The sequence below is a fragment of the Cryptomeria japonica genome, chromosome 1 (assembly GCF_030272615.1).
Source record: "Cryptomeria japonica chromosome 1, Sugi_1.0, whole genome shotgun sequence".
In the NCBI taxonomy this organism is placed as follows: domain Eukaryota; kingdom Viridiplantae; phylum Streptophyta; class Pinopsida; order Cupressales; family Cupressaceae; genus Cryptomeria; species Cryptomeria japonica.
Genome location: NC_081405.1, coordinates 157,922,924 through 157,943,017, shown reverse-complemented (window position 1 = coordinate 157,943,017; position 20,094 = coordinate 157,922,924). Strand labels below are relative to the sequence as shown.

Here is a 20,094-nt window from a genome sequence, read left to right as displayed (position 1 = left end):
TATATATATACATATATACATATATATATATATATGTATATATATATATATATATGTATATATATATATATATGTGTATATATATATATATGTATATATATATATATGTGTATATATATATATGTGTATATATATATATATATATGTATATATATATATATGTATATATATATATATGTATATATATATATATATATGTATATATACATATATATGTATATATATATATGTCATGCATTAACATGCTGCACACGTATATACATATATACATATGTATATATATCTACTTCTTATATTATACCCTCATAATCATTTATGCATCAAATACACTACATTTAAATTAAAGTTTAAATCCCAAATGATTATCAATTTCTTTTTTAGTTGAACTTAGTTATCCTATGGCTTAAGGCAACATCATGACTTCAAGATAAGAAACTGTAACCCTAACAACTTGAATGACTATCTAGGGTTAACCAAATCAAGTACTTAGTTCACAACTCCTCATCTCTAAGCTTTATCATTGAAACATGACGCAACCAATACTTATAGGTTTTAGAGACTCAAATGGCAAATTGACCCTTCACCTGCTTACCTCCCATACTCAATGATACTTTCCCTTCCTTCATTAGTTCTAAAATATTATCATTAGTTCTAATATGTATAAATGTAATTAAATAGCTCAATAAAACTTAATGATTTTTCAAACAAAATCATTTACATATGCATTTTCAACCACTATTCAAAGATATAAAATAAAATCACATATCAGTGCATCAAACACATAGCAAAGTATCAGTGAACAAGACAGATGTAACATTTCCTTCCCCTTGTGAGTCATCATCCTCAATGATTTAAAGTACCAACAGTAACATTAATTGAAATATTGTTCATCCAAATATTTGGAAAATAGTTCAACTATTGTAAACATTAAACAATTGAGGAAACCTCTAGTGGATTCCATCATAATCCTACTAGGTTGCACTAGTATCAGAGTATTAGTCCCATTGGATCTTACACTACTGAACTTCTCGATTATGTAAGTGAAGCTTACGTATCTTGAGCACACTGAATGGCTCGATCATCACCATCCCTACATCTATTACCTACAAATAATTCTTATCAATCATGTGTGAAAAATCTAATATATACTTTTAAAGGTAAGATACATAAAATGCAACATGTAACTAGGTGAGAGTTGGTGGTAGAGCAATCATGTATGTGACATGTTTGATGACTTTCAAAACCTCAAATGATCCTACATATTTGGGTGCAAGTTTTGATGATTTTCAAATTTAATGGCACTTTTCTAGGGTTTAACTCCTAGGAGTACTTTCTCTCCCACCTCAAATTGTTTGGGCATTCACTTTGCATCTACATAGATTTTCTATCGATTGTTAGATTTGGCTAACCTTTTTATGATCATCTTGACTTGCTCTTCCATTTTTAAGAGAATTTTGGAACTGAGGGTTATCCTATCTTCTAGCTTATCTCAATTAATAGGAGTTCTACACCTCCTTTCATATAGTGCCTCAAATGGCATCGTCTTTATGGATGAATGGTAGGAATTGCTATAAATAAATCAACCAAGGGTAGGAAATCTTTCCATTTGTACTACTGGTCCATACAGTAGATTCTCAAAAGATCATCTAGAACCTGATTGAACCTTTCTATTTGGCCATCTATTTCTAGATGATAAGTTGAACTAATATTCAATTGAGTACCTAACGTTGCAAATAGGATTTGCTAGAATTTGGATGTTTTGCTGCCATATTTGGCCTACCTAAAATTTGAACTTCAAATCAGTCTCAGTGTCGAGTAAAGGTCCAATGAGTGTTTACACATAAGTAATGAACGCGTTGTCCAAGGTCATTACTAGTCAAAATCTGAAAAATGAAATAATTTGGAAAATTATCACAAATTGAGGGAAATCACTTGACAATCAGGATCTAAACATCATTTTGTATCACCTGGCCAACTTTCACCTAAACCCAGTTCATACTTTGTCATATTTTAAACTTTCAAATTTTGGTGTCTGTTGCTCCCAAATGATTAAAATATCTCATCCTAGGATTCGTCATAAGGTGTAAATAATTGTGTGGACCTATTTCCCTACCATTGACACGTGTTTCAAATTTTAGGACCTAACTCCCTACCATTTAAAAGTTATGCCATTTTTCTCCAGCCAAAGTGATATATTTAAAATATTTAAATTATTTCTCAAATGATAATTTAATATTTTAAATTATTTTAATATGTTTGGTCATTTGCGATAAGAAAATCGTCTTCAGACATCGGTGGAATTCTTCCTTGATTCATTCTCAACGAAAATGGTTTCCAAGGTGTAAAGGATAGCTCGTTGAAGCACAAGGTTAGAAATGCTCACTTTTTGAGCATTCCTAACCTCATTTCTTAACCTTTTGTCAAGAAGGTTAGCATTTCTAACCCATATTTCTAAATTCTCACAACACCAAAAAAAAGAGAGAGAGAGGTTAAGAATGCTCAAAAATTGAGCATTCCCAACCTCATTTCTTAACCTCGCGGGTCCCACTTTGTCAAAAAGGTTAGAAATGCTCACTTTTTGAGCATTCTTAACCTCTTATAATTGTAGAATGGAAGTACAGACATGCCGCTATTTCTGGATATGAATGCAAAAGTATGAGAGGTAAAATGTGGTCTCAGTTGATGCCATGACTACTTATTCACAATATATGAATTGTTCGATGAAATGTCTCAAATGGATGTCATCTCATGAGAAGCATTTACTTCAGGATAGGCACGAAAATGATTTGTGGAAAATGAAAAAGAAACATAACTGCACTTTGCTAGTGTAAATCCAAATTAAATAACATTTGTCGCCATCTTCTAAGCTTGTGCAGAGGTATCTTTTTATCAAAAACATGCATGAAAATGTGGACACATAGACTGAGAATGAGAACTGCTTGATCAAATGCCTTAAGGAAAATATGGTAGTATGAAGCTTTTAAGCAAATGCAATTATCACGCATAAATCTGAACTTTGCCAACTTCCTTTCCTACCAAAGAGTCTCAAACAGAAAATGGGCATCCATCAAAACATAATGGATCGGGATTTTTGTCAGATATTAGAGTTGGAAGCGCTTTGGTAGACATGTTTGCAAATATTGGATGTGTAGATAAGGCGCGAGAACTGTTTGAGCAAAGTGGGTTCAAATATGTATATCATCTCATTGAATACAATGATTGTTGCAACAAAATATCAGGCACAACCTATGGAAGATTACAGTGAGGTGAGGCATGTGAAATGTTTTACAAAATGCCTCAGAGATGTCATCCCACTGAATGCAAATGTGGAAGCATAGGCATCGTATGTGAATCATTTGAATTGTTTCCTCGAAAAGATGTCATCTCATCCAATGTATATGAACTATTAGACAGAATGCCACGTGAAATGCCACGAGTGGAAGGTTAAGAACAACAAATGAATCGTTTGATAAGGTGCCTTGAAGAAATGTCAAATGGTTAAAAGAAAAAACCGCAGAGATTGGGAGCATCGTTTTGGTATGCGAACTATTCTACATGGCGCTATGGGCACCATGGGATAGCAGCTTAGACATTTAGCGAACTGTCTGACAGAATGCTCCAAAGAGATGCAATCAGTAGGTATATAGCCGAATTCCATGACCTTTGCAAGCATCCTTTCAGTCTGCATAAAGATAAAGGAACTTCTTCAGATGTCATGATTGCCACTACTCTGGTAGACATGTTGCAGAATGTGGAGGCGTAGACAATGCACGTGGTGTGTTTGGAAAAACACCACGTGAAACGCAATAGTGGAAGCATATACAAGGCGTTTAACTGTTTGACAAACCTCCTCAAGGAAATATGTCACTTGAAAAATGCAAACCATGGAAGCATTGACATGGCACGTGAACTGTTGACAATACACCGTGGCAGACATGAATGTATCATGGGAGCACAAGGCAAATTAAAATCTTGCAGCTTGGAAGCATTGTAGAATTCTTGTCAAGAGCTTTACAGCCACCAGAGCCTCTTTCAGTTCAAAATGCAGTTGATTATTTGAAGACTATTGGAGCTCTTTATGACAAGGAAAACTTAACTATTCTTGGATGCCACTTATCAATGCTTCCTGTGGAGCCTAAGTTGGGTAAGATGATTATCATGGGTACACTTCTCCATTTCTTGGATCCCATCCTTATAGTTGCAGCTGGTTTGAGTGTTAGGGATCCTTTCTTGCTACCTCATGACAAAAAGAAACCTGCAGATGCAACAAAAGCAAAGTTTTCTGCAACTAGTGATCATATGGCCCTTGTCCTTGCATATGAGGGTTGGAAAGATGCACAAAGAGATGGATCGGTTTATGATTATTGTTGGAGAAATTTTATGTCAACACAAACTTTGCAAGCCATACATTCTTTGCGCAAACAGTTCTACTTTCTACTAAAGGAAGCCAATTTGTTGGATGGTGATGTTGATGTCTTAAATGAGCTGAGGGCTAATCAAGCTTTGGTGGAGGTAGTTATATGTGCTGGTATTTTTCTTGGGGTAGTTTCTGTTGTGAATAAGAAAAAAATGCATTTCTATGAAGACTATGCTAGATGGTCAAGTTTCGCTTTGTGCTAATTCGGTGAATGCACAAAAGGAAAATATTCACTACCCCTGGAAGGTGTTCTTTGAGAGATTTAAAGTCAATTCAGTATTTATTCGTGATTCAACAGGAATCTCAAATTCTGTCTTACTGCTTTTTGGAGGTGCACTTACTCGTGGAGAAGTAGATGGTCATTTGAAAATGTTAAATGGATACTTGGAGTTCTTTATGGAACCTGATTTAGCAAAGATCTATTTGAAGCTCAAAGATGAGATTGATGACCTAATTCAAAAGAATCTTCAAAACCCTTGTATGGATATTCACAAAGTTGGTGATCATTTGTTGCAAGTTGTTCGAGAGCTCTTGTCTGCAGATAGATGTGAAGGGAGGTTTGTGTTTGGCCGTGAAATCTGTGTATCCCAAGTCCAAAAAACCAAAGTCAAGAAATCTAAAGACATGAATGTTAATGATGTAAGTTCCAGTCAAAATCCCAAAAGTTTATTACAAACACTGGTGTCAAGAGCAGGATATGGTCAACCTCGTTATAAGACAAAGCATATGAATGATAATCAATTTAGAGAAATGGTGGAATTTAATGAGATGTAGTATGTGGGAAGACCATGTTACAAGAAAAGGTCTGCAGAGCAAGAAGCTGCAATGGAAACATTAGCATCAAAAGCTTATTTTTTATTTGCAAGACGAGACATTTTTGTGCTTGGTTGTAGCTTCCTCAAAGCAATAAAAACCCAGATGCAACTGAAGCTACATATTTCAAAAAGTTGTACATAAAGCATAAAGTCTGGACTCAATCTTCCAGAAAAGAATATCAACTTTCATACTTTCATATGAAAACGAAGAAAAAGAAGAGAACTAGAGAAAATATGAAAGTTGATATTCTTTTCTGGAAGATTGAGTCCAGACTTTATGCTTTATGTACAACTTTTTGAAATATGCAGCTTCAGTTGCATCTGGGTTTTTATTGCTCTGAGGAAGCTACAACCAAGCACAAAAATGTCTCGTCTTGCAAATAAAAAATAAGCTTTTGATAGTCAAGATGCCTACAGTTGGTGCAAGTTTTGATTTATTCATTGCATCATTTGTGGGCTTGACAGTCTATGAACCATTCAGATTGAGGGAATTGTCCAAATCAGGCTTCTGAGATAGACAGTTGTAGCATCCAATTGTTAATTTATAGAACTTTTGGCTACTTGTTACAGAATTCCTTCCCTTGAAAATGGTTCCAGCATAGGAGTTATTTATTTAGAATTCTAGGGGATTCTTATATTTTCCTACTTCATGGAGTAGCATTTGGGGAGAATGGAAGAGTAATTACAAGAGAGCATCCAGAATTATCTACAAAGAGGGTACTGAAGGATACTAGATGATGTAATCACAATGGGTGTCCTTGAACAAAAGATGTTGGCGAATGAATTATTTTTTTATTTTATTTTTCAATGCTCAAGATACCAACCTATGGGCTAGATGGTGAGATGATTACGAGATCAAATGAAGAAAATGAAGATGGAGGCCACCTCGACAAAATCGACAAATGAATTATTTCTTCAACGTAATGGGTTTTAAAATTCTTATTTTAAAAAGTGACTTATGTTATTTATTGTAACCAAAGGTTAGGAAGTTGACTTTTTTTGCGCATAAGTGTGTAAGTTATTAACTCATTGAAATTCACGCAGAAGAGAGTTAGTTATTAACCCAGGATTAAAGTTAGTTACTAAGGTGGTTATTCTGGGAAGCCTATAAATACAAGGCTATTTGTAATGTAAAAGAGGGAGACTTTTTACAGAAGGGAAAACTCTGCCGAAACTCCAGGAGAAACTTGTAATGACATTTTGATTTGCACTATGTATAGAAAGGATTTTGGACTTGTATATTTCCAAAAGGATAATGAAGAATACGTTTTAGTTTGTGTGTTCTAAATGTATTCGTGTGTTATTATTGTCGATTTCTCGTATGTCAAAGTGGTAGTCTTTTTATGCATATGTGATTTATACAATTGATGTGATGATGCACAAGCAACCTTTAGTATCTCAGTTTGAATGTGTTGAAGTATCTTATCTCTGCGTATGTTGAGATTTGTCATTCTTCTTTATCGTCATCTCATGGCTAAGCATATTACATTACAAACTCCCCTTGTAAATTGTTGCAAATATTGAGAAATCTCAATTGATGGTCGTATGTCTGTTGTTGGGGTTTCTGTTTTTATCTTCTTTAAGTTTTATGTTTTCTACTTTATGTACTTTCAGGTTAAAAGTACACGAAAATCCTAAACACCCCTATCATACGAGGGAGTTGCCCCTCTCAAACGTAGAGGAAGATCATGTTTCACAGAATGATCTCTCTAACTGTTAGAACGTTTGTCACTGCTTATTGGGCAAACAGGGTCAGTTTCAGGTAAACGACCGCAGTGACAAATCTGTTTACCAACAAGATGTCATTCGAGAATCCCTATCTGATATTATCTTTTTTGGTACCCCATGTAATCTAAATATTTCTTTAACAAATTTATGGGCTATAATAGGTGCTCCATCAGTTAAGTTTCTAGGTATAAAATGGGATACCTTTTTAAGCCTATAAACCACTACTACTATAGCATTATCCTTGTTTTTGGACATGGTCAATCCTTGGACAAAGTCTATACTGATTATTTGTCATTTTCATTCTAGCACAGTGTTAGGTTGTAACAAACTTGCTAAGTTTTTGTGTTCTACCTTCACCCTTTGACATTCAAAACAGCAAGCTACAAATCTTGCGACATCCTTTTTCATTCCCTTCCAAAAATATAGGGGTTTAATGTCTTCTTGGTGCAGGAGCACCCAAGGGTCCAAGGAGACCTCATGAGTAAATATGTAATGTTGAGTCTAGATGAAGTCTAATAAGGTCATTTTGATCAATATGTGATGTAATAAGACCATTTATGGTCAATGATGTAATAATTTGGGTCAATATGTCATGATGTCTAGTTGTGTCAAAAAGTTGTCAAATTGTGTCAAATGTTGCCATATGAGAAAATAAATGTAAAAATGCTCCTTATTGGTGTGGAGATCATGTTTTAGGTGATTTTTAGTCTTATTAGGTTTGTTGGTTAATCAAATGATGAAAAAATCAAACAATGTAAGGTTGCCATGAAACAACTTATTAAAGTTGTCATTTTTAAATTCCAACTATCATGATTAGTTTTGAAAGTTAGTTGGGAGGTTGATTTTGGTTGGATGGGAATTTTATCATGTTAAATACTCATGTACAAGCCTGGAAAAGTTTGTTGATGGTCGAACCTGATTGGCATTGCAAGATCTTGGCAATGAAATACATGGGTTTCCCTGCAATTTTGGTCTAAAATATGAACTTCCAGCTACTATAACTCTCCATTCATAACATCTTTTGATCTGATTATTTGTTGAGGTGATAGGTAAATGTTTTAAATTTAATTTGGCATTGGTTTGTAGGCTTAATCAATCATTTTGTATGTTTTATATTAACTGTCCTAAAACCAGTCATTTTGGACAACTTTATAAGGGTTTGAGGGTCATAATGAAGAATTGACCCATTCCACTTTATGTATCTACTGTTTCTTGTGGAATTGGTCTATAAAGTTGTATTATAGGTTTTTATAACATTCTGAGTGCAGGTATGGCCATGGAGATGTGATGGTGAGACCCTAGGGTGAAGAGTGGTGAGGAATGGTGTGTTGAGTAAGTGGAAATTTGGTGCCATGTATGGGTCTGAGTTAAACCATTGAATGAGTGGGTTTTTTTATAGTTGTTGGAGTTTTTGCAGGTCATGTGGATGGTTTTTGATCTATTTTTTAAGTTGTGAAGTGTTTGGAGGGGGTGTGTATGTGAAAGCCCTAGTTTGTAGGCCTAAAAAGGAGGGTTTTGTGTTTGGGTGATTAAATGAGCATGTCACTATATAAAACCTGGAAAATTTGTTGATTTGCATCCTTTAGTAATACTTTTTTTGGGTGTGGAGTCTTGGTGAAGGGTTTTTGAGGTAGCTGCTTTGTAAAAGTGGGCTAATTAGCCTAGTTCAAGCATAGCAAGGTGTTGGTCAGTACAGTTCGTCCAAGGTACCTATAACTAATTTTTGTATAGGTTGTAGAAATTCCAAATGGCTGTGAATATGTAATATTTTGGGCAGGTGTTTTGAGAAAGTTTTGAGTTATTGTTAAATTACCCAATTTGAAGGGCTAGTAGGATTGAGAAAGGGCAGTTTGGTGTTAGGAATCAAAACTCTACAAAAGGAAAGTTTGGGGTGTTGAGTTGAGATATACTAAGCATGTAAGACCATTAGAAGTGTTGGAACAAACCATTGGGTTGTTATCCTTGGTTGGGTGCATTGAGTAGAGTCTAGAGAGTTGGAAGAAAGACCTTGTTTTGGGATCTTGTGATTGATCCTAGTGTTGTTGATTGGAAAAGTGATGTGACATATGAATGTGTGATCAGATATGGTGAATTGAACGAATCTATAGGTGGAGTATTATTTTGAAGCCTTGGATAGGTGAATGTTACTACAAACAAGAAGAAAGAATGAAGGATTGTAGTATGATTGTAGGAGGGTCCATGATGCTCTACATCACTTCTAAGAGTGTAACAACCCTTGGGTGTCTTGAATATGGTGTAGAGTGCACCTCCTTCCATACTAGGGTTCTTAGCTTTTGAGATTTTGGCATGTACATTCCACCTTGATATCTTAGTAATCCATCATATCTATTGTAGCTCTTGGGTGTCTTGAATAATTTGTATACGAGTGTTGGAACAGATTTGGCATTACATATTCGTAGGGCTGTGTTTCTGACATTATATTTATTTTTTTCTTTTCATTGACATTTTAGTCTTAGGAGGAATAGGAATTTTTACATGTTCAAAGTTCTTGGCAATGGGAACTTCGAAATTTGAACCAATTCTGCCATTATATGTATGTACTACTTTTACGTCAATCTATATATCGGTTGTTATCAGGTAGGGGAAGAGCACCAATAGACAACATAGTTCCAATAGCCATCACCTTATTGTCATGTTGACCCCCCAATAGTCGTCATAGTGAAAACACCATTAATAAATTTGTTTTGTACCAATAGCTGATCATTTTTTGTAATTTTTTGTTCATAATTGGCCCATTTGTACACCACTATTGGAACATTTGTGCACCACTATTGGGACATTAGTCAACAAGTACTAGCGATTTTGAGTTGACGGTTATTGGAACATTTTTAGTTAGGTATCAGGGGACACTTTGAAATGTGTACTTTTTGATCTTTGTGCGCATAATTGATTCCACAGCATGCATCGTTACTACCCAGAAGCTAGATCAATAGCTATAAACAGTTAAGTCACATATGAAAACAACTAAAAAAAAAATCAAAATCCGATGTCCTGTTTAGAATCTATGGGTGTGTGAAATCAGCTATGACGACTACTGCTGCTCTTCCCCTAGAGCCCACCCGGGATAATAGGGAGCAAAAGAAGGAAAGGAAAATTCTTTATTAGAATAAGATGGAATAGTGCCAACTACACCTACTTCTACACAGCTGCATTACATTTAGTGACTAATTATATAGCTCGACAACGATGTAGAATCGTCGCAGCGTCTATTTTAAACAAACACTTAGTAAATTAAATGGATCCGATATTGACGTTGTCGCAAAGAGAGACAAAGATTAAATGGAAACGCTGTTTGGAATTCCCCTGCCAGTCAATCCACCCTCCCTGGAGAGATCGGTGGTGTTCGGATAGAGCAGTGTGTATGGAACCTGTGTTGGCCCATACCTGTTCTTCAGGTTGGAATTCTTGTTCCTCTCTGACACATTTTTCTCCACGCCCGCCAGAGCTGCAGAGAATTTTCCAAACGCTTGTTCGATGCCGTCATCGTCAGTCAATTCATGAGTGGATCCCTTCACCTGCCCTAAGTAGGCTTCATCCGTTGAATGCTTCGACAGAAGCTCCAACACCGCCATCACCGTGGTGGCCTGATTGGGGTTGGACACAGATGACAGCATAAACGCCTCTGGATCTTTCATCATTTGGGCATAGTCAAGGGAATGTTGCTCGGGAATTAGGCGTCTGCCGAGAGTAGGGAGATTGGGCATGTATCCTCCATATGCATATTGCCCGAAGTTGACCGCTGCATGGTGAGCAGATGCAATCCAAATGATGGTTGTAATTGCTTCCACTGCTTCCTGCACCGACTCCATCTGATACCACCCACTTTCCTTCTTCAGGTCTCCATGCCCCACATTCACAGCTTCCTGCCACCATGCTTGCACTTCTGTGTCTTCCTTGATTGCATCGTCGCTCTTGTAGTAGAGAGACACATAATCACTCACCCATTGCTTTAAAGCACCCCAGATCTCCAGACCGTCCACTGCATATGGGTAGTCTTCTATCGCAAGCCTCAATCCGTGGGGTGCCGTTGAATCTGCAACTGCCATGCCTCTGCAATTGCATAGGTACATCTCCTAGCTTAGAATTATTTATATGACAGCTACATGGCATTTGACAGTAGAGAGTAACAGAGAAGAGAGTACTATACCTTTTAATTAGATCGGCGGGCAAGCCCTGTTCATTGAGTTTCCAGTGTTTATATGCTTTAGAGGACAATTCTATGGCGTATCTGTAGGGCGTGAATCCTTGTTCAATAACACCATTTGCATTAATCAGAATCTGCCGGGCAGATTGATTAATGTCCATGGTGTCAAAATAATGAGGGAGTAATAACTTGTGAAGGGGATGCATTTTGCTTAGGTGCCTGTGAGTAGCAATGATGAAAGGCTCGATGACAGCATGAGTTCTTAACCTGCACGAAGAATGGAAAAGTTAATCATCGTGACATTATTTTGTCCGCTCGGTGTAAATAGAATTACTGTCTTGTTTCAATGTGATCTTACCAATGACTGATCAACTGATGATAACCAGCATCGTTAACTCTTGAATGAGCTTTGGCAAGCAGCCACAGAGCGCCATCTTCTCCCTCTTGTGCAGGGCTGTAAACTTTTCTTTCAGCTTGGGTGAGACTGGTGTGTGGTAAACACAACTCGATCGCAACAACCCTCAGAATTCCTTGGTCTGTGAGGAAGAAGAGAGTGCGGGAGGCATACATTTTACGTTCGTCTGATTCTTTGTTAATGCGTTCAATATAGGGCATGTACGCATCGTAGTAGTCCAAGATAAAGAGTCTTTTTGCTTCCACAGCCTAATCAAATCATTCACATTTAATCCCATCATGAGATTGGTCAGAGGATCAGTATTCTTTCTCTTTTTGATATGTTGTGGAACTAGTTGAATCACTATATAGATATAACATACCTGCTGCACCGTAAGGCCATTGAGGTTTTTCTCGATATGTTCTGCCGTTATAGAACTCTCTTGAGGGCCATATAGGTCGGCGTCCAAGCTACTTGTTGGAGGAAAGCTCTGTTCCAAGTTTAAGAGAAGAAGGTTAGCATTATAATCAATATTCAACTACAACATCAACATTAACATTAGATTAAAACAGGGAGCTTTTCAATTTGCTTGCCTGCAGACATTGAATGGTCAAGGGATTGAGACCGGAAAGGGCATGTCGTGCAAACTCTTCGTCTGTCTTCCACGCATTTTCGTCAGCTGCAAGTCGGAAATAAAAATTTAAATATCAATTATATATCATTTACTCGATGACTAATACTAGAAGAAATCGCTTAAACTTTAATGAAATAAATAGTATTGATCTCGCACCCTTAATAAGTTGGGGAACTGTGAAATTAATGAGAGATTGGTCCTGTGTGCTGAGCAGTCCTTTAACCATTTGGAGAGGAATTAGGTCTTTACTAAGATCCATAACATTGTTGAGAGCCTTGGGGATGCCTTTGCTGTAAATATCTTTCACTTCTTGCAGCGAGTGGAACTCATCACCAAATATGGACTTGATGGTGGGTATCACCTTTTTGGCGAAGGCTCGCACCAAATTAGACCTGTAGTCGGACAGATTGATATGAGGGAACTTCTCGTCTGGGGGAATGTAGTATTGGGTGGTGAGCAACAGAGGCAAGCTCTCGAACTTCCGATCTGCCATATAATAAACCCTATCATTGATTAAGGTTCCAAACTAATTTAAACTAAAATCAATTAACGCTACACAAAGGCTCGAAGCTCTATGATATTTAGAGAACCTGTTTTGCAGGGGGCACGTCCAGTCCTACATCTTCTGGGATAAGGAAGGTCCTGTGACCCACCAAGCACTTCCCTGCGGAGATCGGCACTACTATCTGGGTTACCGAGATCATTGTAAAGATCGTAGTCATACACACGCTCATAAAACTTTCTCTCTCCGGTACCATTTCCTCGCAGAGTAGCCAGCTCTCGCTTTCTTAGCGTCAACAAACCCGCCGGTGTTTCATTGGGAAGATGACTCTGAAATCACCAATGTTCACGGTAAAATGCACATTAATAATACGTTGTTACTTTATCACTTCTAAGTTCTCAAATTATTTATCTCAGATCATACCTGAGTAGAAAAGAAGACCCGGTCGGTTTTGTTGAATAAATAGTAAGGATGGATCCAGGAGTTACACACAAAGCGAATTGCTGGAAGTTTGCCAGGTACAGCAGAAAGAGAGAGCGATTTCAAGAAGAACTCCCTCGGGTGCGCGTTCCTGACCAACAATGCACCGGGCACTCCCAGTTCAGTCTTCCATGTGAAACTGACGGAGAATTTCGAGTCACCAGCAATGGGACCATCCAGTGGGTTCCAGCTTATTGATTCCTCCTCTCCTTTCTTCCCCAATCCCGAATCTACACCATTACCAGTCATACGTTGGACAATGCTATAAATTAATCATGCCCAAGGTGCAGAAAAAAAAAATCAATATACCCACTTAGGATCCTATGGTAATAACTAACAATAAAAACTAGTAATAACATTACCTTCGTCAATCTTGTCGTTGCTGACGAGCTGAAGAAAGACTTTCTGCCCGATCAATTCAGAGACCGTGTCCGCGATCGTGGCAGAGTAGTCGGTAACATCCGCAAGATATGCTTTCATTAACACCACTTCTCCTTTGATTTCAAACTCCCCTACATTCCCATTTTTAGAGGGCAATGAAATGGTTGGAATTGTTGGAATCGTAGGAATTGTTGGAAGAGAGATGCCGAATAAACTCATCTTGGCTACACTTAAAAACTATCTTACTCCAAATTCTTTCACGCCAAGGCTTAAAGTGTAAGCTGGCGATCAAACCAACTCTTAAAACACTCACACTAGTTGAGATTGAGATACCTTTGCTTGCTCCACACGTCTATTTATACATAGACGAGCGAACTTCGATGGCAATGTGTTCTCTCCGTTTAAAGAAACGTGTTTAATGCCTCACTGGAAAAATATAATTGAGAACGGCAGTCACTTCTGCACCTCGGGTTATCTTTCATTGCAACTTGCACTATCTATCCAAATATAAATCTTATCCATATTGTAAACGTCAGCTGGAATCATCAATACTCATAAATGCGATTACTGAGTCTGCTGTGATAATGACGTAGCATTAAAATTTTCCAAAACTCTATTTCAGATGACGGGGGCCGCGGGATATACAAGAATGTGAAACTGAAATCCTTTTTTAACTGATACAGACAATAGACATTTATCATCGTAAATCTCACCCAAAATATATACTTCCTTTCTGAATAATGAGGAGTACAAATAAATTACTTGTCCCAACCCATTGTCCCAGCCCAGACACATTTATTCGTGCATATCTTATCAATGAAATGAATTTAGGGACCACAAAGAGAGAGTGTGTCATTGTAATGTCCACAAATATATGGTGTTGTAATATTGTTTTCAGCTTATTGTTTTATTGTAATATTTTTCAAAAAATGTCAAATATATGTGGTGTTTAATTGGTTATATTCTATTCATAATGATTGTATGATCAACAAAATAATAAATACATGACAAACCCAAATTCAATTATTTATTTTTTTATTGTTTATGGTATTTTAATATTTTTCTAAGCTTACTATATTGTAATATTTTTCAAAAAACGTCAAAAATATATAATATTATAAACATTCTAAATTTGATTATACTTTTCACAATAATTACGTGATCAACATCAACAACAAAACCATAAACACATGACAAACCCAAACTCAACTACTTCCTCCTTCACATTGCCTTCACATTGCCTTCACCTACCTTCACATTGCCTTCACATTGCCTTCACCTACCTTCCCTAACAAACTAAGATATTTCTTATTTTTACAAAACCTAATAATTATTATGTTGTGCATGCCTCCACATCAAAATTGCTTTGAGTGGGACGCCATTTTAACGTCTATGCAGCAATGTAAACCGAACACTCATACCAAAAAGGAACTTTAGATTTTATTTTTAACATTTTCTAAATGAAATGTGCGATTTACATTGCTGCATAGACCTGTCGTCATTTTACCGCGATGAATACGCACACGATGTTTATAATTGTTTTCTGGGTTGTTTATCACACCCCTAAACCGTGGTTAGGATTCAAAACATCGAGTTTCACGTCACGTCACGTCGCTTTCGATCCGTGCGATTTTAGTTTTTCACATGTGCGCAGTGGATCAGAGTAGTCGGTGGAAACGTTCTTTTGGAAGGAAGCGTCCCTGGGCGGCAAAAAGATTCCACATTGCTGACATTTCTCCTTTTCAAGAAATGTATTCCTCCCAAATTGATTTTGCAGGCGTCATACTACCCAGTAATGGATAAGATCTTTCATTTTTAAAATGCACTCACCATCTTATCCGAAGGTGAAAACTCTGCGTTTTAAATGCATTTATTAGGATTGGTGCAATTATTAGGGTGTGGGAGCCGTGATAGCAACTTTTGACTTTAAATAAAGGCGGTTACAATTCACGTTTTCAACTTGTACAGATGACTCTGATTTCAATATTTAAATGGTGCTTTCTTAAAACAATTTTTCATTCTTAAATAATGTTTCGAGACAGTGATTTAGCCAACAATCCGGTACCTAATGTCATGGAATATTTTATGGGTTAATTTTTTCTAATTAGTTTTTTATAAATTTTGAAAAAAAAGTTTTATCAAATACATCAATTTTTCACAATCAATTTTTTAATTGTGTGTTATTTTTTGCATTAACGTTTCAGATTACTCACTATCAAATTCATAAGCATTGATGCTAACGTTGATGCAAAAAATAACACACAATCAAATCCAAAAACATTAATCATAAAAAGTTTTAATTAATTGTATTTTTTGTAAAATGGTATTTGTAAATTTTCGTGTACAATTTTAATGGTGAATTTTGTATATTTATGTTAATGTTAGGTTGAATTTGATGGATTGACTTACTATAATTGTATATCGATAAGGGCACAATTTGTATTAAATTTTATTCATTTATAGATCTTTAATATTTCTAATTACTCCTTCATGTACATATTTGAATACATTTGGTCTTATCTCAATCCCATTTGCATCAATTTTCACACGTTTGTTCTATTATCAACTTAGACTTCCACGCATATACTCTTGATCTTGAGATTTATGTTACCCTATTCTAGGTCAATATTGTGATGGTCAAGTTCAATCTGAAGGAGCTCAAGATTGACACAAAAATCTAAAATCCCAAGCTCTTACCTTTTTCCATTAGCCACTAGTTACTAGCTTGGTACATGTTTGTGCATTTTATTATTATGCCTTAGTATTTAACAACATTCACTTATGCAATAAAATTCATTTAAAAAATCTAATACATGATTGCATTCCAATGACAATTTTACCTTTGGTGGTGATCATACCAAGACCAACTTAGGTGGCCAAGAGGATTATGACCATGATGCATATATGAACCAACAAGATATGTGACTTACAAGGAAAGCATTTATAAATACATTACAACAAGCTCACTTTCATTTACCAATTGACAATTTTTTTTATAACACATTGGTAGGATTCCTTTAGGAAACATAAATTTTACAACACTATAGATCCTAAAAGAATTTTTATAATGGTGTATCCAACCCATTATCTTCTTCTAACCCAACTTTTACCATTACCATCAACCCTAATGTTATCCTACTACTTTTGTTGTTACCAAATCATTCCTCTTTTGACTTATTTCCTTGCAAGAATTATTCAACCAACCTTTCATTATCCCTTGATGCAAACAAACTCATGAGAACTGATGCAAACAAGACATTAGAAATGAAAGAAGAAAAAATATGATGATTTATAAAGATATATAATTTGGTGGAAGGGAACAATGTTACTTGATTCTTCAAGTTGTAAGGATGGTTAGATAGGTAGATGGTGGAAAGGAACACTATTATTTGATTCATCTATTCCAAACTTTTTCCTAGATATTTTATGCAATAGCATCCTGAGATAAAAAGAAAAACTACACCACAAATGTTTTTTAATTGTTAGATAGTTCATATTCTTTATGTTTTATTTTGTTGAGGTTTTCTTTTATGTTAATAAACTTGAGCCAAATGAACTCTTGAAAAATAGTAAGTTAACCACCAACTAACATCTCAAAAGTAGGAGACGATTGTAACTCTTTTTGCTATGTTTAGGGATAAAGTTTAGTGGCTCGGTCTCTTAGTAATTGTTGCAACGTGGTTACTAAAAATAAAGAGTTAGAGATATGTTATGAGTGGGCGACTTTGTGAGCAAAAGAAGGATATATTAAACTAAAGGTTTGCAATGATTCAATGGGTGGAGGATGAAGAATGGATTTGTTGTGCATTTGTGAGATTGTTTTGTGCCCATTGTTATATATTAGACTTTGTGGATGGGTTCTTTTCTTCCTAAATTGCTCCTATGAATGATTTTAATATGGAATCAAAGAACTGTGGCATTAGATAATCCCTCTTAAAATACATCCATTTCTTCCAACATTCTTCCCACATCCACCCTAGTACTTACCTTTCGTCCATAGAATTAATACCATATCCCCATTCTATAACATAGCCAATACTTCTTATGCTATTCATGGTTTTTTATTTACAATTAAAATATCTCGAGTTTACAAGATCCTCTAATTATGGCTCTAACTTTTAATCAATAAATTGGAAAATAAAAATTTAAACATTTACGTTCGACAAAAAAAATTCAACTCCTCGAATAAAAATATAACGCGCGTGAAATTCAAGCCCCAAAAATTTCCAAAGCAAATTGTGGATAAGGTGGGGCAGCTTTCCGTGTCTTCCACTAGCATCATTATTCAAATTTTAAATATCTGCCTCTAGGACGAAGGTGTCCATCACGAACTTTTTAAATGACTCAATAATATCGTCGAAAATCACGGAAGATCGACATCATTCGGGACGTCCGTGAATTTTATATTATTTCCCACCTTTCTCAATCATACAGACTCGGACGATTGACACATCATTTTCCGTTCAGTGGTCGGCAATTGAAATTCACTGATGGACTGTAGAGGTGAATCTGTGAGTTACCTACCCTTCGAGACTTTTAACCCGAACAAATGTTAAAGCTATATAAATACGTGTATTGCTGTTCCGATCTACCCAAGCCGGTTTCGAATAATAGCTTTCAGATCCCAAAGTTATTGTTTGATTTGAGAGTTGAGAGAAGGCTGAGCATGGCTTCTTCGAGCGATGAAGGAGTACAAGAGGTCCCTGGAAGCTATGGCCTGCCTATCCTCGGAGCCATTGCAGATCGATTCGACTATTTCGTGACGGAAGGTGTAGATACATTCTTCAAGAAGCGCATTGAGAAATATAAGAGCACTGTATTCAGAGTGAATATGCCGCCAGGCCCGCCCTTGTTTCCCGATCCTCGCGTCATAATTCTTCTGGACGCCAAGAGCTTTCCCATACTCTTCGATGTGAGTAAAGTGGAAAAGAAGGACGTCTTCACTGGCGTCTACATGCCCAGCACAAGCTTTACCGGAGGCTATCGGGTGCTCTCGTATTTGGACACTTCTGAAGAAAATCACACCAAGCTCAAGAACTTCTGCTTCCATGTACTCAAGAGCAACGCAACCAAATGGTTTCCAGAGTTCGAGCGGGCCACGGGAGAGCTGTGGGCTAAGCTTGACAAACAATTTACCGACTCCGGGAAGGCCGAATTTACCAGCGAGAATTTGCAAATGTGTTTTAATTTTCTGTGTAGGTCGGTGCTGAACAGAAATCCTGCAGATTCGGGGCCTGCCAGTCTGGGAACGAATGGGCCTACTTATGTTCAGAAGTGGATTGGGCTTCAGCTCGCTCCCATTGCAAGTACTGGCGTGCTTCCCAAGATCTTGGAGGAGGTCACCATCCACGCGGTCCCTCTGCCGTCCCTGCTTGTGCGTGGGGATTACAACAAAGTGTACAATTTCTTCTGGACGTATGGAAAAGAGGCGCTGGACGCGGCGGAGCAGCAGTTCGGCCTAAAGCGTGACGAGGCGTGTCATAATTTGGTGTTCAACATCTGCTTCAACACCTTCGGAGGAATGTTCGTTTTTTTCCCGAGCCTCATAGAACACCTCGCGGCGGCGGGCAAGCAGCTGCACGCAGATCTGGCAGAAGAAGTAAGAGCTGCCATTAAAGAGAACGGAGGATTGAACATGAGAGCACTGGAGAGCATGGCGTTGGTCCGGTCGACGGTGTATGAAACGCTGAGGATCGATCCGCCCGTGCCGTTCCAGTACGCACATGCGAAAGAGGACTTGGTGGTGGAGTCGCATGATGGGAAATATGCGGTGAAAAAGGGAGAGATGCTTGGTGGGTATCAGCCCTTTGCCACCAGAGATCCCAAGGTGTTTGACAATCCTGAGGATTTTGTTCCCCGACGTTTCATGGGAGAGGAAGGGGAGAAATTGTTGAAATATGTGCTGTGGTCGAATGGACCGGAGACTGAGGAGACGACGGTGAATAATAAGCAGTGTGCGGGGAAGAACTTCGTGGTGATGATATCACGGCTGCTGGTGGCGCATCTGTTCGCTCATTACGACTCCTTCGAGATCGACACGTCCAAGACCACTACAGTTGTTTTTACCTCGCTGCAGAAGGCCACTTCTTAATTCCCCGTCTGTCGGTCTCTTTGATGTCATTAATTGCTGTCATTACCCTCTTTAATGTTACGCATGTCTGTCTGGTCTTTCTGTAAACGTCTACTTAATAAAGACGTGGTTAATGTCACGAATGTGTGTCTAGTCTTCTTGTATACCTCAGGGATGACTGCTTTTTGATATTCACATATTAATGGATAAAAAACCTTTGAATTTAAGGCTGGGTGAAATGTTGTAGTCAAATATGTGGGTGGGTGAAATGGGCTTTAGATGGACTTTACATATTGAAGAACTTTCTATATAATGTGATCGGGAATGAATGGGCAAACTCATTAAAACTTCAATAGTCATGAATGGGTGGCACATTTTAAAGTTAGCTATAGGGTTCACTAAACACCAAAGTTATAGCCAAATATATGGGTGGGGAATGAATGGGCCTATTTATGTTGTGAAGCTAGCAAACTCGTTAAAACATCAATAGTTAGGAGAAAAGAAGGCA

The 20,094-nt window shown here is 37.2% G+C and overlaps 2 protein-coding genes and 1 pseudogene across 2 annotated transcripts; 2 read left to right on the top strand and 1 right to left on the bottom strand.

Moving 5' to 3' along the window:
- The first annotated feature begins 3,939 nt into the window (after positions 1–3,939).
- On the top strand, positions 3,940–5,374 carry LOC131048251 (DExH-box ATP-dependent RNA helicase DExH3-like; annotated as a pseudogene).
- Positions 5,375–10,061: 4,687 nt separating this feature from the next.
- LOC131048247 (linoleate 9S-lipoxygenase A) lies at positions 10,062–14,207 on the bottom strand. Its single transcript, XM_057982139.2, has 9 exons — positions 13,498–14,207; positions 13,079–13,365; positions 12,744–12,984; positions 12,310–12,639; positions 12,113–12,198; positions 11,902–12,009; positions 11,484–11,788; positions 11,129–11,392; positions 10,062–11,031 (listed from the first exon to the last, which is right to left on the bottom strand). The coding sequence occupies exons 1-9, from the start codon at positions 13,733–13,735 to the stop codon at positions 10,257–10,259; spliced, it is 2,634 nt and encodes an 877-aa protein (XP_057838122.2). The 5' UTR covers positions 13,736–14,207; the 3' UTR covers positions 10,062–10,256.
- A 3,894-nt stretch (positions 14,208–18,101) lies between these two features.
- On the top strand, positions 18,102–19,813 carry LOC131048253 (allene oxide synthase 1, chloroplastic). The gene has a single exon (XM_057982144.2). It carries the CDS (start codon positions 18,183–18,185, stop codon positions 19,605–19,607), a length of 1,425 nt encoding a protein of 474 aa, XP_057838127.2. The 5' UTR covers positions 18,102–18,182; the 3' UTR covers positions 19,608–19,813.
- The last annotated feature ends 281 nt before the right edge of the window (positions 19,814–20,094 follow it).

Excerpts from the sequence above, each read along its gene's own strand:
- LOC131048253 (XM_057982144.2), top strand. The coding sequence starts at position 18,183 with ATGGCTTCTTCGAGCGATGAAGGAGTACAAGAGGTCCCTGGAAGCTAT.
- LOC131048247 (XM_057982139.2), bottom strand. The coding sequence starts at position 13,735 with ATGAGTTTATTCGGCATCTCTCTTCCAACAATTCCTACGATTCCAACA. Across the intron at positions 12,985-13,078 it reads GGGTCTTCTTTTCTACTCAG|AGTCATCTTCCCAATGAAAC; the intron begins GTATGATCTGAG and ends TGGTGATTTCAG. Across the intron at positions 11,789-11,901 it reads ATGGCCTTACGGTGCAGCAG|GCTGTGGAAGCAAAAAGACT; the intron begins GTATGTTATATC and ends TGATTTGATTAG.